Consider the following 24,138-nt stretch of genomic DNA (forward strand, 5'->3'; position numbering starts at 1 on the left):
AGCCTCCTAACACCTTTCCTTAACTCCTTTAGGAAGCCTCCTAACACCTTTCACTAACTCCTTTAGGAAGCCTCCTAACACCTTTCCTTAACTCCTTTAGGAAGCCTCCTAACTCCTTTCACTAACTCCTTTAGGAAGCCTCCTAACACCTTTCCTTAACTCCTTTAGGAAGCCTCCTAACACCTTTCCTTAACTCCTTTAGGAAGCCTCCTAACTCCTTTCACTAACTCCTTTAGGAAGCCTCCTAACTCCTTTCACTAACTCCTTTAGGAAGCCTCCTAACACCTTTCCTTAACTCCTTTAGGAAGCCTCCTAACTCCTTTCACTAACTCCTTTAGGAAGCCTCCTAACTCCTTTCACTAACTCCTTTAGGAAGCCTCCTAACACCTTTCACTAACTCCTTTAGGAAGCCTCCTAACTCCTTTCACTAACTCCTTTAGGAAGCCTCCTAACTCCTTTCACTAACTCCTTTAGGAAGCCTCCTAACACCTTTCCTAACTCCTTTAGGAAGCCTCCTAACACCTTTCACTAACTCCTTTAGGAAGCCTCCTAACACCTTTCATTAATCCCTGGATGTTTTCCAGGGGTTAAGGTAAAGTCCACAGATAAGGAGATAGGAGGGACTTTTCGGACGTACCCCAGGGCCGAGCTTGGACGCCCCTGGTCTACGTCATCAAACAGGAAGTGCCAGTTGCTCTTGACAACGTGTAAACGCTTCTGTTGCCAGGCAACCAAACGTTTCTCATGAGCCTGTCGACGCTGCGAGCAACGATCAAATCTGAAGTCCGACTCACACTCCAGTCTGTTGATCGGTGAAGATTTTATAAACCCTGTAAAAAAATATATGAACTCAAACCGGAGGAGGAAGAAGTTCGAAGGATTCACGGTGCAGAGAGTAACCGGGCTGGAGTTGCTGCTTCGCGGGGCTTTTCGCTTCAGCTGACGGCGGCATGTGGGAACCGGGAGACCCGGAAATCAACCCAGAGCCCGGGGACAGAGAGCCGAGGAGGGAGGGGGGCGGCCCGGGAGGAACTCACCCTGAGCCCGGGGACAGAGAGCCGAGGAGGGAGGGGGGCGGCCCGGGAGGAACTCACCCTGAGCCCGGGGACAGAGAGCCGAGGAGAGAGGAGGAGGAGCAGCCGGCTGACAGCTTCTCCTCACCCGGAAGGAAGACACCGAGTGGAGGTGATGAAAGAAGTTCCTTCATTTCTTGATTCTTCTCTTCACCTGTTGTTGTTGTTGTTGTAGTTGTTGTTGTTGTTGTTGTTGTTGTTGTTGTTGTTGTTGTTGTTGTTGTTGTTGTTTCATGATGTCCAGATGTGATGTGGCCATAATAATGTTGAGTGATGAAGTGACCAGAGAAAGCGGATCAGTATGGATCAGCTCAGTGTTTTCAGGTTGGTCTTCAGCTGGAGAGAAAATATAACAAAGAAAAGCTGAAGTCAGTTTGTACCAAACGTCCTCTGGCTTCTTCCTCCTCTTCCTCCTCTTCCTCCTCTTCCTCCGTGTTTCACACACGAGCCTGGGTGGGCTTTTATTGCAGCATTGTTTATTGTTTATTGTTTGAAGTGATGACATGAAGTGAACTGTGCAGGTTTGGTGACACTGCTGGAAGAAGTTGTCACTCAGGCCGATGAAGGTGATGAAGATGATGAAGATGAGGACGCTGGAAACTCTGCGGTCACAGGTGAGACCGAGACGTTGAGCAGCCTGAACCTGCTGGAAGGAGCTCAGCAGCTTCATCCTCCAGCTTCATCCTACTGGAGAGTTTCAGCCTTGTGTGTGTGTGTGTGTGTGTGTGTGTGTGTGTGTGTGTGTGTGTGTGTGTGTGTGTGTGTGTGTGTGTGTGTGTGTGTGCAGGTGATCAACTGCAGAATGATGAAGACGTTGGGAACTCGACGGCCACCGGTGAGACTGAGCTGCAGCCGCTGTCGTATTACAGTGTTTGATATTTAACTTGTGTCCAGCGACGGATAGAGAGGAAGAGGAGGAAGAGGATGAGGAGGATGAATGGGTGGAGTGGTTGGAGGAAGGGCAAAGGGAGGGGAAGGAGGAGGAGGAGGAGGAAGAGGAAGGGGCAGGAGGATGAGGAGGAGGAGGAAAGCTGTTTGAGGGATGTTATTGAAGTGGGAAAGAAATGATAAGGAGGTGTAGAGGAGACACCCAGAGTTTCACCTTTTACAGTTATTTTGTCATTTTGGAGCTGTGTGTGTGTGTGTGTGTGTGTGTGTGTGTGTGTGTGTGTGTGTGTGTGTGTGTGTGTGTGTGTGTGTGTGTGTGTGTGTGTGTGTGTGTGTGTGTGTGTGTGTGTGTGTGTGTGTGTGTGTCCTCCGTCACTCCCCTCAGTCACTCACACTCCAGCGTTCATGGTGAAATGACAGGATGAAGATGAGTGGGGGGTGCAGCTCCTCCTCATCCTCGGGTGTTTTCAGGTGTGGAGCAGTGAAGAGTCTCGGACTCCCGGATAAGCTGACCAGGCTGATCTGGACAGAGACTCCACACCTCGGTCGAACTCTGCAACCCAGAAAAATCTGGAGTTTGAAAGCAGCTCGGTTTTTACCTTTGAGCTCTTTGTTCAAACCAGAATCGCCCACAAGGGGGCGCACCCCCTAAACGGGAGGATTATCATTAAGCAGCTCTGGTAAAGTTAGCAGTGAACTGCTAACGTGACGAGTATAAATGTTGAACCATATCATTTACAAATGTTTTATTATCATACCTCCGGGCGTTTGTAGATGCTCCACCATTGGTTTATTTTAATATTATGGATATATATATATATTATATTATATTATTATTATGCTCCCGCTATGCTATGCTATGCTATGCTATGCTATGCTATGCTATGCTATGCTATCAATGGTCCAGTTCCTGCAGCCAATCAGCAGCCTCACATGGTACCAGTCAGAATGTCTCCTGGACTCTCAGAGAGGAAGTTGGTATGAAACAGGGTCAGAAGCTCCATGTTGGATTAGTTTGACTAATAAAGGTTTAGATAAAGATTTAAAGGAGACGTGAGGACACCAGCTGACGGCTCCTTTAAGAGACTTCATGAGGAATGAAACGTTCCTTCTTTTGTGACTCTTTAAAAAGCAGGTTGACGTCATGTGACCTGTGTTTCTTCCTGGTTCCAGTGAAGGTGGCGCTGGTGCCGGAGGGTCACGTGATGACGGTGGCCTTCGCCATCGGTCTCAGCATCCAGGAGCTGAAGCGTCAGCTGGCGTCTGAGCTGAGAGTCCCTGAGGAGGTTCTGCTGCTCTCCCTGGACGGTGCGTATGTTCCCTCCAGGTCGCAGCTTCCTGTCCCACAACTTTGGGACTGTCACCTGGCTTCTGATTGGTTCATTTCCAAATGATTCTGTTAGGAAGCCTCCTAACACCTTTCCTAACTCCTTTAGGAAGCCTCCTAACTCCTTTCCTAACTCCTTTAGGAAGCCCCCTAACACCTTTCCTAACTCCTTTAGGAAGCCCCCTAACACCTTTCACTAACTCCTTTAGGAAGCCCCCTAACACCTTTCCTAACTCCTTTAGGAAGCATCCTAACACCTTTCACTAACTCCTTTAGGAAGCCTCCTAACACCTTTCCTAACTCCTTTAGGAAGCCTCCTAACACCTTTCCTAACTCCTTTAGGAAGCCCCCTAACACCTTTCCTAACTCCTTTAGGAAGCCTCCTAACTCCTTTCACCACCTCCTTTAGGAAGCCTCCTAACACCTTTCCTTAACCCTGTGATGTCATCCAGGGTTAAGTCCATATATAAGGAGATAGGAGGGACCATTCGGACGTCCCCTCAGCATTACTGAATGAAGAACCCAGGACTCTGCAGCCTTCATGACTCAAAGATCCGTTTTTACAATTTCCCTCCAAATTAAAAGCATCGGAGCCACAAAACATGTAAATCTTCTGAAATGAAGAAAAAAACCTCTTTCAACAACTAAAAAGTAGTTTTCACTCCTAAAGTGTTCTGGGTAGAATTTTACTTGATTTGATTACATTTTCAGCTCTTGGAGACGTTTTTAGAGGTTTTTACTCTCGAGCTATTTTAAGCATCTTGGCTGCTTTAGCTGTTTAATTCTTTACAGTCGCTGTGTTTCCTTCAGGTTACTGCAGTTTTAACTATTGAAGCAATTATTTTTCTTCTTACCTTCTATTTTCTTATTTTCTTTATGCTTTTTTCTTTTTACCTTCTTGGTTCTCTACCATATTCCTTTTTACCTCTTTTCCTTCTTTTTTTCCTCGTTTCCTGAAAAAACCATCCGTTCTACAAATTTTAATCATTTCAGTTTAACCCATTTTACTTGGTTCTTTTAGAGAACGTGGGGTAGCCACTACAGGGGGCGCTGAAGAGCCGCATGTGGCTCCGGAGCTGCAGGATGCAGACCCCCCTCACCAAGTGGCAGCTGCCAGTACTGCATGAACGCGGTCATGTTACACCTGCGTTGCGTTGTCTTCAGGCCGGGCGGTGGAGGAGCAGCGGAGCCTCATGGAGCTTGGCGTTCGGCCTCACAGCTCCACCCGCATGGAGATGACCTCCATCGACCCGGACGCCCACCCGCTACGCCTGCTGCGCCCGCCAGAGCACGACACCATGCCGGACGTCATCACCGTCCAGGTGCAGACGAGCAGCGGCACAGGTAAGTGCTCACTGTGTGTGGAAATTACCAGAGTTACAGCAAATCTACAATTTCTATATAATATAAATAATATATAATGCTCTATAATCTAGTGTTAGATGAGGAAGATGCTCTGTAATCTAATGTTAGAGGAGGAAGATGCTCTGTCATTTGATGTGAGAGGAGGAAGGTGCTCTATAATCTAATGTGAGAGGAGGGAGATGCTCTGTAATTTGATATTAGAGGAGGGAGATGCTCTATAATCTAATGTAAAATGAGGAAGATGCTCTATAATCTAATGTTAGGGGAGGAAGATGCTCTTTCATGTAATGTTTGAGGAAGATGCTCTTTCATCTGATGTTAGAAGAGGAAGATGGTCTATAATCTGATGTTAGAGGAGGAAGATGCTCTTTCATCTAATGTTAGTGGAGGAAGATGCCTATAATCTGATGTTAGGGGAGGAAGATGCTCTTTCATGTAATGTTGGAGGAAGATGCTCTTTCATCTGATGTTAGAAGAGGAAGATGGTCTATAATCTGATGTTAGAGGAGGAAGATGCTCTTTCATCTAATGTTAGTGGAGGAAGATGCCTATAATCTGATGTTAGAGGAGGAAGATGCTCTTTCATCTAATGTTAGTGGAGGAAGATGCCTATAATCTGATGTTAGGGGAGGAAGATGCTCTTTCATGTAATGTTGGAGGAAGATGCTCTTTCATCTGATGTTAGAAGAGGAAGATGGTCTATAATCTGATGTTAGAGGAGGAAGATGCTCTTTCATCTAATGTTAGTGGAGGAAGATGCCTATAATCTGATGTCAGAAGAGGAAGATGCTCTATAATCTAATGTTGGAAGAGGAAGATGCTCTATAATCTAATGTTAGAGGAGGAAGATGCTCTGTAATCTGATGTTAGAGGAGGAAGATGCTCTGTAATCTGATGTTAGAGGAGGAAGATGCTCTATAATCTAATGTTGGAAGAGGAAGATGCTTTGTAATCTGATGTTAGAGGAGGAAGATGCTCTATAATCTAATGTTGGAAGAGGAAGATGCTCTGTAATCTGATGTTAGAGGAGGAAGATGCTCTATAATCTAATGTTGGAAGAGGAAGATGCTTTGTAATCTGATGTTAGAGGAGGAAGATGCTCTATAATCTAATGTTGGAAGAGGAAGATGCTCTTTCATCTGATGTTAGAGGAGGAAGATGCTCTTTCATCTAATGTTAGTGGAGGAAGATGCATATAATTTTATGTTAGAAGAGGAAGATGCTCTATAATCTAATGTTGGAAGAGGAAGATGCTCTATAATCTAATGTTGGAAGAGGAAGATGCTTTGTAATCTGATGTTAGAGGAGGAAGATGACCACGGTCATTAGAGGCTCTTGCTCTCTGACCGGTTGGCTCCTGGTCTATAATCTGCAGGTGAAGCGCAGATCCAGGAGGTGGCGGTGGAGATCGAGCGCCCCCCCCAGCAGAAAGCCTACCTGGGGGGCTACAGGCACCGCCTGACTGGAGCAGAGTACCATCACGCTGCCATTCAGACACTGCCCAGGAGGAGGCGCCAGCAGAGAGCACTCATCTTCAGCCGGGCCACACAGGTACACCATCGTCCTACAAAACACCCCCAAGTGTTCTGGCTCGTGGTCCAGGAAGGCCGTATGTCACTTACATGTGTTATTGCACATAATGTTTGAATTGTAACCTGCAATTAACCAAAAAACAAACTTTTTAATTTCTTTTAAACTTTGTAAAATATTTTTACTTTTCTCCGATTTTCTTTTATTCTTCCGCCTCCACCTCTTTAAAACCTTCACCAATTCAAACAATTAAACTTTTAAACATTACATTTTTTGAACCTTTTTTTTTTTTTTTTTAAAAAAACCTCTTAAAACTTCTTCATATCTTTTAAACTTTTTAAAATATTTAAAGTTTTTAAAATGATTTTTAACAGTGCAGTGGATGAAAACCAAAGGACTGCTATGCTATCGCTATGCTATCGCTATGCTATCGCTATGCTATCGCTATGCTATCGCTATGCTATCGCTACGCTAACAATGACAGTTCCACTCTCTAACATCCTACCAGTCAGAATCTCTCATGTCGTCTCGCCAGAGGAAGTCGTGGCCTGGAAAAGGATCAGAACGAGCGCCATGTTTGATTATATGTTCCTGATAAATGTTAAGAATGGATATGAAGCCAGTTAAAGGGAGACCGGAGACACGAGGATACCAGCGGACTCCTTTACTGAACGTAACCAGTGCTTGTAGCACTCGTTCTTCTGATGAGTTCATCTGCTTCATGACCGACTGGGCAGAGCAACTAAAGTCTAGTGTGTGTGTGTGTTGATCAGACAGCAGAGATGCAGTCGACGGCTCAGCAGTGTCCAGTGGACGCCTCCACCCAGATGACCGGGATCGGCTGCTACGTCTCCTGCAGCACCGACCGGCTGCTCGCTCCGGGGACCTACACCTCGTCGGAGCAGCTTCAGGACCGGAGGCTGCAGGCGGTGCGTTGACGCTCCCTCTGCTTTAGATTCCCCAGCGAGGCGGTGGAATCAGTGAGGAATCGCTTTGAGTTGAGCTGATTTATACACTCACATCAGTTCCGTTCAGTTCAGTTTCTATTTGTGTCCCTGTAGGACAACGAGTGTCGCAGCAGAGAATAAAAACATAAATAACGTGCTCCTGTGAGAACCACGGGTCAGAGCCAATCAGGTCCGAGAAAAGTCTGAGTGTAGTCAAACTGATGGTTTTTCCTGAGAGGATCCAGATGTGCAGAGATCCAGTGGACAAACGGGATCTTGTGACATGAAGCCTCGGGAACCTTCAGGAGTTTCTGTGACGCTGAGACGTCATTAGTTCTCCAAATCAGGTTTCTAAAGGACTTGAGGACCAGGGGGGTCAGGACCACAGGAGCTGGTTGGTTTTAGCTACAGGCAGTGTTGGGAAAGTTCCGTTTCTACATGAACCAGTTCAAAGTTCAGTTCACAAATTTTTAAATGAACTAGTTCAGTTCATAGTTCTAAATTCACAGTTCCAAAGATGAACTAGTTCATAGTTCATAGCATTTCTCCATTGTTACCACCCAGTCAGTCCACACTAGTACCAGCTGCAGCTCCCCACCCCATCACTTTAAGTACCCTGATTTCCGGACTATTGAATATAAGCTGTACCCAACAAATGTAAAAAGGAAAGAAAGGAAAATAAGTTTTGGAGTTACGTGATGCACCTGAACGCATCACCATTTATCAGCGCATGAAGCTTATTAACCCTTTAAAAACCGAGTCGTCCTCCGCAGAGTTATAAATAAAAAAATTTAAAAAAGCAGTTTATCGTCCGGAAAGTACGGTAATCTGAAGTAGAAGCTGAACTAGAACCTGAACTAGTGCCTGAACTAGAACCTGAGCTAGCACCTGAACTAGTACCGGAACTATTACCTGAACCAGAACCTGAACTAGAACCTGAACTAGTGCCTGAACTAGAACCTGAGCTAGCACCTGAACTAGTACCGGAACTAGAACCTGAACTAGTGCCTGAACTAGAACCTGAGCTAGCACCTGAACTAGTACCGGAACTATTACCTGAACCAGAACCTGAACTAGAACCTGAACTAGTGCCTGAACTAGAACCTGAGCTAGCACCTGAACTAGTACCGGAACTATTACCTGAACTAGAACCTGAACTAGCACCTGAACTAGTGCCTGAACTAGAACCTGAGCTAGCACCTGAACTATTACCTGAGCTAGCACATGAACTAGTACCTGAACTTTAACGTGAACTAGTACCTGAACTAGAACCTGAACTAGTACCTGAACTAGAAACTGAACTAGCACCTGAACTAGAACCTGGTTGTTTCTTGTGGAAAAGCTCTGTCAGTGGACTGCTTCCTGCTCTTTGGCTCCCTCTGCTGGTTGACTGACAGCTGGAAGACAGAACATAAAATGGGAGCCAGTCTGCCACCTCTGTCTTTGGGACTCAGGCTTTTTCCAATCTTAGAATGTTGAAAAGATTCTGATGTTCCTGAATATTCATGCTTATTAGCATCAGAACTATCTGATGACCTGCTATGAGTGACAAACGAGCTTCTTGTGTAAATGTAGTGAGAGATTGGATGAAGACCAGGAGCCGGTTTTACCTGTGTGATGGTGGAGAGGCCCCAAACCAACCCTGAGAGAATCCCCCGCTCACACGGGTTTGAGTTTGAGGTGTTAAAGGTGCCTCCTCCTCCACCTCCTCCACCTCCTCCTCCTCCTCCTCCTACTCCTCTTCCTCCACCTCCTCCCCTCCTCCTCCTCCACCTCCTCCTCTTCCTCCTCCTCCTCGCCCCCAGACGATCTGCCTGCAGTCGTGGGCTCGGTGCTGGCTGGCCCGCCAGGCGGTGGAGCGGCTCCGGCAGGAGCGAGTCCGGTGGCAGGCCTGGCTGGACATGCAGGAGAGGAGGAGGAGGCAGGAGAAGGAGGAGCAAGTGAGGGAGCGGCGCCGGCGCCGGATGAACCCGGAGCGGAGGGAAGACTTTGACCTGCTGTACCACGACCTGCAGAGTAAGTGTGGCGGCGCCGGTCCACGCTCTCAGACGGTGAACTGAACCCAATCCTGCCTTCAGGGTGGAGGATGGAACGGGAGCAGCAGATCAACGCGGCGCTCCGAGGAGCCCAGAGGAAGGCGGCGCTCTGTGCACTGCTGGAGGAGGAGACGCAGCTCATCGCCGACATCGGCTGCCACCGCAACGGGGCCAACGCCGCCATCAGAGAAAAAAGTACCAAGAAGCTCCTGGACATGGTGGGTTCGGGTTAAACCATCATTCCACTTCCTCACTGGACAAACAAACTAGTTGGACCAACTTTATTACATTGCTTCAACTAACTAGAAGAGCTTGAGTCATTAAGTCATACCAACCCAAACAATCCAGCTCAGCTGGTACAACTACTTTCTTTTTCCAGTGTATACTTGAACTAGAGTTACCATGTATGGTAACTATATAATACCATATTTAGATACCATATTTGGTAACTGTAGTAGGACTAGAGTTACCATGTATGGTATTCCAGGTGAAGTAATATTCACTGGGTCACATGTCCGTTCCAGACGGCCGCTCCGCACCGGTGGCGAGCGGCAAACGGTCGTCTGCTCCAGATGGAAACTCCGGACACCATCAGAGCTCGGGAGCTTGGAGAGCTCTACCAGAGCGTCGGGGCGACCACGGGGGGACGGGAGCAGAGGAAGAAGGTCCTGATGAAGCTCAAACTCACCGTCCAGGTGACACACTCACCTCCAGAGGTGGTTATTCACAGAGCAGCGCTCTGCAACCTTCAAACTACACATCAGCTCTAGATCTATCAGCTCAGGACATTGGTACACTTTCCCTCCAAATTAAAAGCTTCGGAGCCACAAAACATGTAAATCCTCTGAAATGAAGAAAAAAACCTCTTTCAACAACTAAAAAGTAGTTTTCACTCCTAAAGTGTTCTGGGTAGAATTTACTTCTATTTGATTACATTTTCAGCTCTTGGAGACGTTTTTAGAGGTTTTTACTCTTTTTTCATGGATTTTTCTTCTTGAGTTATTTTATGCATCTTGGCTGTTTTAACTCTTTATAGTCGCTCTGTTTCCTCCTGGTTTCAGCAGTTTCAACTATTCTATGAATTATTTTTCTTTTTTACTCCTTTTTTGTTTTCTTGATTACTTTTTCCACTTTCTCTTCTTTCCCTATATTCCTTTTATTTTATTTTCATGACAATAACTTACTTCTTTTCTAGCAATTTTAACCATTTTAGTTGAACCATTTTCTCTGTAAATTTTTTCTTTATTAATATTGTTATTTGACCATTTTTTTGTGATTGAATAATTTAAAAAAAAAAGCACATCTTACTATCCTGTCTGTTTTAGCATTTGCGTGACAAAAAGGAGTAAGAAGGAGTAAAAACTTAATGGCTCCTCCGCTTCAAACACTCCTAATTCCCCGTCAACAACTCAATGACAAAAGTTCCTTGAAATTGAATTCAACATTTCAGTCAAAACCTCAAAGGCACCGTGATAAACATATACACATACACACGTGTTTCCAGGTAAAAACCCTTATCTTTATTATCCATATGAGTAATTAAATGTATACTCCAAGAAACTAGAACTCAGAGGCTGTTATTGCTGTTCCTGGTGCCCAGGAGCAGAAGTGCCAGCTGACCACGGACCTGGTGGAGCTGATTGACAGGGAGGTCCACCTGCTGACTATCAACGTGAAGGAGCACAATCTGGAGGGGCTGAGGAGGAGGATCTCCACCCTCTTCCTCCAGTTCATTAAAACACCCGCATTCAATCCAGAGGTGGCCAAAATGCTGAAGGTGAGCCCTCCTCCTCCTCCTCCTCTTCCTCCCCCTCCCCCACCTTCTTTTCCTCCTACTTTTCCTTCTCCTCCTCCTCTTCTAATGTTTCTGAGTCTAAAACCTCAGTTCCACCGCACAGTGTCACGGTACTGTACCATACTATACCGTACTGTACAATACTGTTCCATACGGTACTGTACAGTACCGTCACCATACTGTGCCATGCTGTACCGTACCATACTGTACTGTACCGTACCATACTGTACTGTTCCATACTGTACTATACCGTACCATACTGTACTGTTCCATACTGTACCATTCTGTACCGTACTGCACCATTCTTTACCGTACTCTACCGTACTGTACCATCACCGTACTGTACTGAACCATTATCATACTGTACCGTACTGCACCATACTGTACCATACTATACCGTGCTGTACCATACTCTACTGTTCCATACTGTACCATGCTGTACTGTAATCTACTGCACCACTGCACGGTACTGTACCGTACTCTACTGTAACATACTGTACGGTGCTGTACCATACTGCACTGTACTCTACTGTACCGTACTGTACCAAGCTGTACCATACTGTACCGTACTCCACTGTACCGTACCGTACCGTACTCTACTGCACCGTACTGTACCATACTGTACCCTACTGTACTGACACATACTGTGGATACGAGGCTGTCCATGTAACTGAGAGTTTGTCTCAGGTTCCCCAGGATTCCTCCCAACTAAAGAAGGACGTGTTCAGCTGCCGGCGCTGCCATCGCTACCTGAGCTCTGCCGAGTCCACGGCGCCAGCCGGCGGCTGCCGGGGCGCTCTGTGCCACTGCTGTGCCAGAGACGACAGCAGAGCCCGACGTCAGACCGACTTCTGCTCCTACAAGAACATCCTGACGAGTCTGAGAGCTGAAGAGATGAAGGCCAACAAAGAAGCCAAGATCCCCTTCCTCCTGCAGGTCAGCACAGCTCTCACTTCACCTTATTGGATCCGTGTCACGGCAACTCAACACGCGGACTTTCAGGTGGAGGACATGTGCCACCTGGTGGAGGCGGTCTGGAGGGCCCACTCAGCCCTGGAGACCAGCTACGACCTGGACAACCTGGTGTTTGTTCGCTGGGATCGTTGGTGCGACTGGAGTCCCTGGAACTGCATCCTGGTCTCCAAAGAGGAGGCCTCAGCTCATCTGGATATCCAAGACGTCCACAAGGTGTGATGACCGTTATCTTCTGCGTCGTTTACAGTTCTTAGTGGTTGATGTAGAGCGGCAACCTGCTCCAAATATTTATGAGGTATTATTTTCATTTTATTGGCATATTATATTGTTTTTCATAAAGGACTTTCATGTTCGTTCTAAATATAGCAAAGAAAAGCTCGAGCAGCCAAAATAAAATCAATCCAACAACAACAAAATAAGTTGAAAAAGGTAAAATGGCAAAAAAAAAAAAACTATAACAGATAAAATGGCAAAAGAAAATCAAATTAAAAAGCTCAAATGCCTCATCAGTACAAAAGAGTCAAAATAGCCCAAACAAAATCAGTTTGTATCATGGATTACAATGCTATATGCTGATCCATCTTCCTCGATCCTCACAAATCCAGAGAGATCAGCGTCGTTCCGATTGCACCGCGGGACCCCCCAGGGATGCCCCCTCAACCCGTTACTCTTTGCCATTGTTATAGAGCCTCGTGCTATTAGTATCAGAAATCACCCCCAAATTGAACCTATTCCATTGGGCGATGTTGACCACCATATATCTTTCTTTGCAGACGATGTTGTTCTCTTCATATCAAAAACAGAGAAATCAGTTCTTATTAGAACATTTGGGGAAGTTTCAGGATACACAATTCACTGGCAGAAGAGTGAATTCATGTCCATTGGCGCTGATCCAAACACTGTTTGCATAATCTCCCATTCACAATTACAGACGAGCTGAAGTGCCTTGGTGTAGTTTTGCCAAAAGACCCAAAACTAATTTTTAGGCTGAACTTTCTAGAGAAATTGAATACACTAAGGAGGGACATTGAAAAATGGAGGACCCTTCCCTTATCTATGGTGGGCCGAATAAATGCTGTCAAAATGTTTTCCCTGCCAAGATTTTTGGACCTCTTCCAAAATGTACCTATTTTTTTTGGCACAATCTTTTTTCAAATCTTTGGATTCAATAATTCTACCTTTTATCTGGGGCTTTAAAGCTCACAGAATGTCAAAACATCATTTACATAAACCAGGGAAGGTGGGTGGGTGAGGACTACCATGTTTCCTGCATTTCTACTAGGCAGCAAATACTAGAGCTCTTGTCTCTTGGAAGGAAGGTCACAACACCGAGGGATCTACCGAAACGCCTCCCTGGGCTGCTATTGAAATGAGTGATGCCAAAAGCAGTTCTCTTCCAGCACTTCCCTTCTCAACATCCAGATCTCCTTCATCTGTTACAATTAATAAAGTGATCATTTTCAATTGCTTAGAAATATGTCAGCAGATAAAGAAAGGCTGCAGGGCACTTCTATTCATGCTCCAGTATACCGTAATCATGCATTCTCTCCATCTCTCTCAGACGGGTCCTTTAACTGCTGGAGACTAAAAGGTTTGGTCACTTTGAGGATCTATATATTGATAAACAGTTTGCCTCTTTTTCACATTTTCTCTTCCCTCAACACTAAATGTGTTAAGGGAAGAAATAAAAGGGAGAAATAAAGAAGCTTTATTGTCTTTGTACAAAATACGGCAAGATTCCGTTTGGTTGCGTCTCTCTTACAGCAGCAGCAGCAGCATGTCACATTCACAGTTAAATAGATAAGTAGTCTATGGTAAGGTGCAGTATTAAAGTGCAAAAGTTATTGTCCACTGGCTGGGAGGGAGTAGTCCGTATGTGTGGAAGCATGGAGGGGGGGTCGTGATCCCTGCAGCAGTCTCTTCACAGCCGTGGGGACGAAGCTATTCTTCAGTCTGTTGGTGCGAGGTCTGCCAGAGGGGAGGTGGAGGATAGAGTGTGTCCTGGATGGGCGGGGTCATTGTGGATCTTTGTGGCCTGTTGGAGGAGCCGGCTCGAGTAGATCTCCTCCAGGCGTGGTAGTGGGGAGCCAATGATCCACTGAGTAGTCTTGATGACCCGCTGCACTCGTTTTTTTTTAATTTGCAGTGCAGCTGGCGTACCACAGCGTACAACTGTCGGTCAGGACTCTCTATTGGGCAGTGATAAAAGTTTTTCAGCAGAGGTGGAGGGAGTTTGTTCCTTATCAGCATTGTCAGGAAAAAGAGTCGCTGCTGGGCCTTTTTAACGATGTGGGTGGTGTTCACAGTCCAACCCAGGTCCTCTGAGATGTGCAGTCCGAGGAACTTGAAGTTTTTGACCCGCTCCACTTCTTCCCTATTGATCCTCAGGCATGAGTGTGGTGTGGTCCTTGACTTACAGGAGTCAATGATGAGTTCTTTTGTCTTCCGGGTGTTGAGGTTGAGGTGGTTGTCACTGCACCAGGTTGCCAGTGCTTCCACCTCCTGCCTGTATGGTGTCTCATCCTAGTTATTGACCAGTCCAACAGTGGTTGTATCGTCCGCAAATTTGAGTCATGGATGGCGACACAGTCGTGGGTGTACAGCGTGTACAAGACTGAACTCAGAACACAGCCCTGGGGAACACCAGTATTGAGGACGATGGTGGAGGATGTGGAGGTGCCCATCCTGACATGCTGGGGTCTGTTAGTCAGGAAGTCCTTGATCCACAGGCAGAGGGAGGTTCCAAGTTGCAGTGTCTGCAGTTTGTTGACCAGTTGGCTGGGGCTGATGGAGTTGAAAGCCGAGCTGAAATCCACGAACTGCATCCTGATGTATGTTTTGGGGCTTTCGATGTGGCTGAGAGCGTTATAGATGGTGGAGGCTTGGAGGCTCCATGCATTTCATGATCACCGGAGTTAGGGCCACAGGCCGGTAATCGTTCAACCCTGTGATGGCAGAGGATTTGGGCACGGGGATTATGATGGCAGTTTTCAGGCAGGTGGGGACTGTGGCCTGCTGCAGCGATATTGGTGAATACAGCAGCAAGCTGATGGGCACATGATTTCAGCACCCTCCCCGGTACACCATCCGGTCCTGGTGCTTTGCTGGTGTCGCTGCCTCCCAGGACTTGCATTACCTGGTGTTGGATGGTGAGGGGCTGGTCATGCTCTGATGGTGTCAGGTGTGTGTCCTCTGCCTGTCTGCTGTCCTCTTCAAAGCGTGAGAAAAAGATGTTAAGTTGATCTATGAGAGAAGTGTCGGTGAGGGAGGGGGTGTTGTGGTATTGTTTATAGTCTGTGATGTTCTGGATGCCTTTCCACATGGAGCGATGGTTGTTTTCCCTGAAATTGTCCTCTATCTGCTCTCTGTATTTTGTTTTAGCAGCCTTTGTGCCACTGTTCAGGGCCACTCTAGCCTTCCTGTAGGCCTCCCTGTCTCCTGACCTCAGTGCTGAATCCCTGGCCTGGAGTAGTACTCTGATCTTGGTGTTGAAACAGGGTTTTTGATTGGGGAATATTTTCACCTGTTGTTACATTGTCCATGCAGACACTGGTATATGACAGCACAGAGGAGGTGTGGAGCTCAATGTCTGGTTCCTCAAAGAGCTCCCAAATGTTGTCCTCAAAACAGTCCTGCAAGGATAGTGTGGCCTCAGTCCAGCACCGTATGGACCTGTACTGTGGCCTCGACCTGCAGATGATGGGCTTGTAAGCTGGTGTCAGGAACAGGGAGATATGGTCTGAGTGTCCGAGACGGGGAGAGGGGCGAGCTTTGTAGGCCCCAGAAATGTTGGTGTAGACCTGGTCTAGTCTGCTGCCCTTCCTTGTTTTAATGTCCACATTCTTGTAAAATCTGGGGACACAGTCTTTAAGTTGGTGTGGTTGAAGTCTCCAGAGACAATGAAGAAGCCCTCTGGGTGTTTGTTCTGCTGCCTGCTGATGCTGTCATGAGGGTCTGCTCATAGCTACATTAGCGTTAGCTCGTGGGTGGATGTAAACAGCAGCTACAACCACTTGGGTGATTTCCCTGGGCAGATAGAAAGGTCTGCATGTTAACGGCAGAGACTCTAGATCTGGACAGCAATGTCTCTCAGTAACAGCAGTGTCATGGACCAGCTGTTGTTGATATAGACGCACACACCTCCTCCTCTTGTCTTACCCGTGTCTGATGTGTGGTCCGCCCGGTATATTGTCCGACCTGTTAGCTCCACAGCCAGGTCCGGGATGTTCTCATGCAGCCAGGTCTCCGTTATTACCATGATGCAGCTGTCTATCCGGTGGCTAACATCCCGTAGTTTGATCTCGTCCATCTTGTTGACAAGGGAGCGGACGTTGGCGAGAAAAACATTTGGAACCGCTGGTTTGTACGGAGACGCGGCTAGCCTAGCTCTGATGCCGGCTCGTTTGCCTCGCTGCAGGCGTCTTTCGCAGCGCCGCCACCGTCTCCTCTCTGTCCGCTCCCGCCGGGGTACCCTCTCCGGGAACGAGTCAAAGCCGTCCGGGATCCAGCCGCTCCAGTTTTGTCTCAGGCTGATAAGTTTGGTAAAAGTGAAGTCATTCTCACTGTATAGCTGCTGACTAAAGAGGAGCACGTCTACGCACGCCGCCATCTTGAATATAACATAAGCTTTGAGTCTCTCCCAGAAGATAAAAAGATTTATAATCTTTGGTTGGGTCCACCAGAATCTAGAAAATCTCCAGCTTTGTAAATACATTCCTGAAACAAACAGATTATACCTCACACCCTGAAAAGCTCCTGGGAGGAGGAGCTTGGGATAGCGATTGGAGAGGAGGTTTGGAGGGAAGGTCTTGCCAGGACCCGATCCTGCTCTATTAACACCAGGCACCACTCAATCCAATTTAAAGTGATGCACACGCTTCGCTTCTCGAAAACCAAGCTGCACAGAATCTTTCCCACCATTTCCCCTCAGTGTAACCGATGTAAATCTGCAGAGGGCTCTTTGACCCACCTCTTTAGAGGTTCGGTCCGAGACTGTATACCTTTAGGAGAAACATATTGAAGTGGTTTTCTGACAGGTACAGCTGTGTGTTTGAGCCCGACCCAATGATTACATTATTTGGGGTTTCTCATCCTCTGCTTAAACATAAAGCCTCTATGCAAAGCACGATTATGTACAGAATGGTAATTGCAAAGAAGATTATTCTAAAACTCTGGAAGTCAGATACTGAACCTCGATTTAAGAACTGGTCCAGTGAGCTTGTTGGCATATTGGACATGGAGAACATCCCACATGCCATGAAGGACAATACTTCTGCTCTTTTTGTGTTACTGATGCAGCGGTAAGCAACAATTACTGTTTTTGAAATATGCCCTGCTTTTTGCTTGTTTTTCTTGTAATGTTGCGTTTGCTCTTACTACTATCTTTTTTGAAAAAAGTGTTCACATGAGAGTAAGGCATCGTTGTTAGCAAGTGGGCTTGTTTTGGAACTAACAGAGTAGATATGAGCAGAGTCTCGCTTCTTTGGAGGTTTAAAAGAAAATCTCCCAGAATGCACCTGGAGCAGAATCTGCGTCTGCTAATAATGCTGTGTTTGCTAATAATGCTGTGTTTGCTAATAATGCTGCGTTTGCTAATAATGCTGTGTTTGCCACTAATGCTGTGTTTGCTACTAATGCTGTGTTTGCTGTATGTTCAGGCGTACAAGCTGGACTTCGTCCGCAACGTCCAACAAAAACACGCGTTGGCTCGACGCTACTTCAGTCAGAACCCCGCCGTGGCCGAGTACCTTGACTCTCCAACTGCTGCCCCGGGCAACCTGGTAGTCTCCAAGCCTGTCGCCATGGCAACCGGCCGGCACAGCCCCACCGGACCCGGCTCGTTAACAATCACTCCCACAAACTAACCGCAAACTGGAATAAAGAATAAAACTCTTTCTGCTTCAAATGTTCCTGAGATGTTTTGGTTTGGTATATCTGCAATTCAAACATTCTTTAAAAGAATAGAATAAAATGTCCAGTATAATTCTTATATTCCTGTGGGCTCACCACCTGCAGGAAGGTTCTTAATCGGTGCAATGTGATCTGGGTGACAGTGCTCAGACTGACACCCCCGTTACCCAGAAATGGATAAGAGGGAGAAAATGGATGGATGGATGGATGGATGGATGGATGGATGGATGGATGATTCTTATATCATAAAAGTGTTTCACGTCAATGAAAGAGTAGTGTTACATACTACCACGCACCGTGTCATGTTATTTATTGCTGTATTTGCTGAATTTCACCTCCTGACTCAGAGGTCATCAACCTGAAGCTCCAGAGCCACAAGAGGCTCTTCAGCGCCCCCTGTAGCGGCTCCCTGACATTCCCACTAAATCAAGGGTTCCAAAGTCGGGCCCGCGGACCACCTCCAGCCCACCATTAATTTTTAATGGTCCCGCCGCAAATTCCAATAATAAAGTGGAACATGAGCCAAACATGAAAGTTGCCTGGGGCCACAGTTTGAGGCAGCGAACCTCCAGCCGTCGTTTGGACGTCAATTTTCTAAAACGAGGCTGAAAAACTAGAGTAGGTTTGTTCAGAGCGTCCAACATGTATGTTCAGTAGAACGTGTACAGGGACCCGGTGAGAGTGGACACATCCAGAGGGTTTACCTGTTAACACCTTAATGAGGGACGTCTCCAGCAGGGGGCGCTGCTGAGAAGCTTCACTTCAGTCCAACATCAGAAACCTCAGAAAGTCTAGAAATGCTGCTGGCGAAGAAAATGCCACTTCCTGCTAACTCTGGGATTTAACAAAATAAAACTGTGCAGGAGAACGTGGACCTTGAGCAGGAACATTATGGAGACAAGGGAACCTGGCGGTGCTGAGAGTGGAGTGATGAATTGAACCAGATTCATCTCATACATTTAATGTCTTCACATATCAGACTTATTGATCCATGTAATCAACAGTCAAGCTGCGGTGTTCTAGATGTTTCGTTAGTGAGACATTACTGCTGAATCAGCATCTCCATGATCAATAGAACTGATTGATTATCATTTGTGACAAGGTGTGCAACAATCCGTCCCATTGCTGAGTCAGCATATAAAACAGTGAGGTGACAGTCATGCGTAAAGCTGCACTGGACGCTCTGCTACTGCAGACAGACAAAATTCTCCTTCACCACCTCCTCCTCCACCACCACTTCCTCGTCACCCTCCTCCTCCACCTCTCTAGTGACTGAGGATAAAACACAAAGTCCACTGAACCTTTTCACAATCCCTGTTCAAATATTTAATTTAATAAACGGATAAAACTGAACTTTATCAGTCTGCTGTGTCTCCACCAAAATGTCTCCTTCCTCTATGACACTCTGACACAGGCTGGCGTCACTACTATGATGTCACTCTCCTCCATGACAGAGTTGCAGATCATTGTAGACGGTTGTAGAGCGTTATAGATGGCTGTAGACTGTTATAGATGGTTATAGACCATTATAGACGGTTGTAGACCATTGCAGACGGTTGCAGTCGGTTGCAGACTGTTATAGACGGTTTTAGACGGTTGCAGATTGTTGTAGATGGTTGCAGGTGGTTGTAGACGGTTGTAGTCGTTTGCAGACCACTACAGATGGTTGTAGACGATTGCAGACGGTTGCAGACCGTTTTAGACGGTTGTAGTTGGTTGCAGATCGTTTTAAATGTTTGCGGTCGGTTGCAGACCATGACAGATGGTTGCAGACCGTTGCAAATGGTTGCAGACGGTTGCAAACGGTTGCAGTCAATTACAAATGGTTGCAGTCGACTGCCGACCGTTGTAGACGGTTGCAGATGGTTGCAGACCTTTGCAGTCGGTTGCAGACTGTTTCAAACAGTTGCAGACCATTACAGATGGTTGCAGTCGACTGCAGACCGTTGCAGACCGTTGCAGACGGTTGCAGATGGTTGCAGGTGGTTGTAGACGGTTGTAGTCATTTGCAGACCACTACAGATGGTTGTAGACGATTGCAGATGGTTGCAGACCGTTTTAGACGGTTGTAGTTGGTTGCAGATCATTTTAAATTTTTGCGGTCGGTTGCAGACCATGACAGATGGTTGCAGACCGTTGCAAATGGTTGCAGACGGTTGCAGTCAATTACAAATGGTTGCAGTCGACTGCCGACCGTTGTAGACGGTTGCAGATGGTTGCAGACCTTTGCAGTCGGTTGCAGACTGTTTCAAACAGTTGCAGACCATTACAGATGGTTGCAGTCGACTGCAGACCGTTGCAGACCGTTGCAGACGGTTGCAGATGGTTGCAGGTGGTTGTAGACGGTTGTAGTCATTTGCAGACCACTACAGATGGTTGTAGACGATTGCAGATGGTTGCAGACCGTTTTAGACGGTTGTAGTTGGTTGCAGATCATTTTAAATTTTTGCGGTCGGTTGCAGACCATGACAGATGGTTGCAGACCGTTGCAAATGGTTGCAGACGGTTGCAGTCAATTACAAATGGTTGCAGTCGACTGCCGACCGTTGTAGACGGTTGCAGATGGTTGCAGACCATTACAGACAGTTTCAGATGGTTGCAGACCTTTGCAGTCGGTTGCAGACCATTTCAAACAGTTGCAGACCATTACAGATGGTTGCAGTCCACTGCAGACCGTTGTAGACGGTTGCAGATGGTTGCAGACCATTACAGACGGTTGCAGACCGTTGCAAATGGTTGCAGAGGGTTGCAGTCAATTACAGATGGTTGCAGTCGACTGCAGACCGTTGGGGGCGGTTGCAGACCATTATAGACGGTTTCAGACTGTTACAGACCGTTGCAGACCGTTACAGACCGCTAAGATGGCTGTAGAACGTTTAGATGGTTGCAGACCATTACAGACCGTTACAGACGGTTGCAGACGGTTGCAGATGGTTGTAGTTGGTTGCAGATCGTTTTTAACGCTTGCAGACGGTTGCAGACCATTACAGACGGTAATCTTTGCTTTCTTTATTTCACTTTTCTAAATCTTCAAGTTATATTTGTGTCTTAAGACTTTAACTAACTTGACCAAGAATTCAATGTTGGCATCATCCCAGGAAAGAAAGAATAAGAGTCGTACTTTCAGTTTCATATTAGAGGATCAATAATCAAATTCACAAATGATTTTCTGTGTTTAGAGGTTTCTGACTTCGTCAATATATTGATATATGTCCTTCTATGGAAGGAAACATGTTAGGATTTTGCTTAAAGACAGTTTGTGTTGAATATTTATCTTCTCTTTTTGTTTACTTCTTCCTGTGTGTGTGTGTGTGTGTGTGTGTGTGTGTGTGTGTGTGTGTGTGTGTGTGTGTGTGTGTGTGTGTGTGTGTGTGTGTGTGTGTGTGTGTGTGTGTGTGTGTGTGTGTGTGTGTGTGTTAGAGGATATTGGTTATGTATATGATTGCACAAAATGTTTGAAATGTGACATGCCTGAAATGAGTGAATAAACAAACAAACGAAAAACACAGTGGTGTTCTCTTGACCTGTTTTATTATTGATTTATTATTATTTTACTTATGCTTGCTTACTGGAGATTATTTAGTGTTTTCATGTGGAATAGGACTGTTTTTAAACTCTTACTGTAGATTATTTAGTGTTTTCATGTGGAATAGGACTGTTTTTAAACTCTTACTGTAGATTATTTAGTGTTTTCATGTGGAATAGGACTGTTTTTAAACTCTTACTGTAGATTATTTAGTGTTTTCATGTGGATTTGGAGACTTTTAGGACGCTTACTGGAGATGTTTCAGTTGATTTGGACCGTGTTTGATCGAGTCTGGCGGGTTTCTGTGCCTTCGCGCTGGAAACTGTTTTCATACCTGGCAACCCGTCCAACAGGTTGTTCACCTGTTTGCGCCTCGCGCTCATTCCGACACATCGCGGCAGAGCGGAGCGGAGCGGCGGCACGCGGGCGGGGACAGCTCCACCGGTTCAGACCCCGCCTCCCCGCCCTCCCCTCAAAACCTCCGTCCGCCGCGGGTCGCGGCTTCAAACGCACCCGGCCGGTCGAGCGGCTCCGAGCGGCTCGAGCGCCACGTCGACTAACTGAGAAGCACCGGGCGCCATGCTGGACCCGTCCTCCAGCGAGGACTCCGGCTCCTGCGGGGACTCGGACCCTGAAGTTGTGTGCGAGGCTCCGCGGCTCCGTGGCGGCTCGGCGGCGGGGAAGCGAGCGGGGAGCCGGCCACGGCAGCCCGTCGCCCCCGGGAGAGGAGCCGCGGCGGAGCACCGGGAGGAGCAGCAGCAGCAGCAGCAGCAGCAGAAGGAGGAGGAGGAGGAGGAGGAGGAGAGGAGGCAGCGGGAGAGGATGAAGAGGGAGGAGGAGGAGAGGAAGGTAAAGCTGCAGATCTACGTGTTCGTTCTGCGGTGCGTCTCCTACCCGTTTAACGCCAAGCAGCCCACCGACATGGCCCGACGGCAGCAGAAGGTCAGTCCACCCCTCACCTGAGACCTCCACCTGCACCTGCACCTCCACCCCCACACCCGACACCTCTACCTGCACCTCCACCGCCAACATCCACACCTGAGACCTCCACCCCCAACATCCACACCTCAGACCTCTACCTGCACCTCCACCTACAGCATCCACACCTGAGACCTCCACCTGCACCCCACCCCCAACATCCACACCTCAGACCTCTACCTGCACCTCCACCCCCAACATCCACACCTGAGACCTCCACCCCCAACACCCACACCTGAGACCTCTACCTGCATCTCCACCCTCAACACCCACACCTGAGACCTCTACCTGTACCTCCACCCCCAGCATCCACACCTGCACCTCCACCCCAGCATCCACAACTGAGACCTCCACCCCCAACATCCACAACTGAGACCCCCACCTGCACCCCACCCCCAACATCCACACCTGAGACCTCCACCTGCACCTCCACCCCAGCATCCACAACTGAGACCTCCACCCCCAACATCCACAACTGAGACCCCCACCTGCACCCCACCCCCAACACCCACACCTGAGACCTCTACCTGCATCTCCACCCTCAACACCCACACCTGAGACCTCTACCTGTACCTCCACCCCCAGCATCCACACCTGCACCTCCACCCCAGCATCCACAACTGAGACCTCCACCCCCAACATCCACAACTGAGACCCCCACCTGCACCCCACCCCCAACATCCACACCTGAGACCTCCACCTGCACCTCCACCCCAGCATCCACAACTGAGACCTCCACCCCCAACATCCACAACTGAGACCCCCACCTGCACCCCACCCCCAACATCCACACCTGAGAACTCCACCTGCATCCATAAAGCCTGCACATATCCACACCCGTCCTGTGTTTCCTCCTGGTTTGCCGCCTGTTTCCTCCTGGTTCCTCCTTGTTTACCGCCTGTTTCCTGTTTGTTTACCACCTGTTTGTTTACCACCTGTTTGTTTACCACCTGTTTGTTTACCGCCTGTTTGTTTATTGCCTATTTGTTTACCGCCTGTTTCCTCGTTGTTTACCGCCTGTTTCCTTGTTGTTTACTGCCTGGTTCCTCCTGGTTTACCGCCTGTTTCCTCGTTGTTTACTGCCTGGTTTCTCCTGGTTTACCGCCTGTTTCCTTTTTGTTTACCACCTGTTTGTTTATTGCCTGTTTGTTTACCACCTGTTTCCTCGTTGTTTACCACCTGTTTATTTATTGCCTGTTTGTTTACTGCCTGTTTCCTCATTGTTTACCGCCTGTTTCCTGTTTCCTCGTTGTTTACCGCCTGTTTCCTCGTTGTTTACCGCCTGTTTCCTCGTTGTTTACCGCCTGTTTCCTCGTTGTTTACCGCCTGTTTCCTCATTGTTTACCGCCTGTTTCCTTGCTGTTTACTGCCTGTTTCCTTGCTGTTTACTGCCTGTTTCCTCATTGTTTACTGCTTGTTTATTTACTGCCTGTTTCCTTATTGTTTACCGCCTGTTTCCTTGTTGTTTACCACCTGTTTCCTCGTTGTTTACCACCTGTTTCCTTGTTGTTTACCGCCTGTTTCCTCGTTGTTTACTTCCTGTTTCCTCTTTGTTTACCACCTGTTTCCTCGTTGTTTACCACCTGTTTCCTTGTTGTTTACCGCCTGTTTCCTCGTTGTTTACTTCCTGTTTCCGCTTCGTTTACTGCCTGTTTCCTCGTTTACCGCCTGTTTCCTTGTTGTTTACCACCTGTTCCCTCTTTGTTTACCACCTGTTTCCTCGTTGTTTACCACCTGTTTCCTCGTTGTTTACCACCTGTTTCCTTGTTGTTTACCTCCTGTTTCCTC

General features: G+C 47.3%; 2 protein-coding genes across 3 annotated transcripts in view; both read left to right on the forward strand.

Annotated features, from left to right (window-relative positions):
* Positions 1-1,105: 1,105 nt before the first annotated feature.
* iqub (IQ motif and ubiquitin domain containing) lies at positions 1,106-17,844 on the forward strand. Of its 2 annotated transcripts, none has more exons than XM_080474543.1 (14): positions 1,106-1,397; positions 1,595-1,687; positions 1,861-1,908; positions 3,135-3,269; positions 4,453-4,632; positions 6,029-6,204; positions 6,957-7,112; positions 8,936-9,146; positions 9,209-9,384; positions 9,691-9,882; positions 10,767-10,943; positions 11,649-11,897; positions 11,964-12,149; positions 17,594-17,844. In XM_080474543.1, exons 1-14 carry the CDS (start codon positions 1,307-1,309, stop codon positions 17,798-17,800), a joined length of 2,277 nt encoding a protein of 758 aa, XP_080330669.1. In that variant the 5' UTR covers positions 1,106-1,306; the 3' UTR covers positions 17,801-17,844. The 2 variants fall into 2 exon arrangements, with proteins under 2 accessions (XP_080330669.1, XP_080330670.1); XM_080474544.1 differs by having other exon boundaries at positions 1,120-1,397; positions 9,691-9,861.
* A 4,350-nt stretch (positions 17,845-22,194) lies between these two features.
* cadps2 (Ca++-dependent secretion activator 2) overlaps positions 22,195-24,138 on the forward strand; it is a gene marked incomplete at its 5' end in the record, with an annotated part of 181,792 nt that continues 179,848 nt past the window's right edge. The window contains one exon of the mRNA XM_080474542.1: positions 22,195-22,314. Coding sequence (XP_080330668.1) covers positions 22,195-22,314 — 120 coding nt within the window. The remainder of the gene's footprint in view (positions 22,315-24,138) is intronic.

The sequence above is a fragment of the Lipophrys pholis genome (assembly GCF_963383615.2).
Source record: "Lipophrys pholis genome assembly, chromosome: 11".
NCBI classification, from domain to species: Eukaryota; Metazoa; Chordata; class Actinopteri; order Blenniiformes; family Blenniidae; genus Lipophrys; species Lipophrys pholis.

Bases quoted from the DNA above. Each gene is read 5' to 3' on its own strand.
- iqub (XM_080474543.1), top strand. From the start codon at position 1,307: ATGATGTCCAGATGTGATGTGGCCATAATAATGTTGAGTGATGAAGTG. The intron at 7,113-8,935 runs GTGCGTTGACGC...CCTCGCCCCCAG, and splicing joins AGGACCGGAGGCTGCAGGCG to ACGATCTGCCTGCAGTCGTG. The intron at 12,150-17,593 runs GTGTGATGACCG...CTGTATGTTCAG, and splicing joins ATATCCAAGACGTCCACAAG to GCGTACAAGCTGGACTTCGT.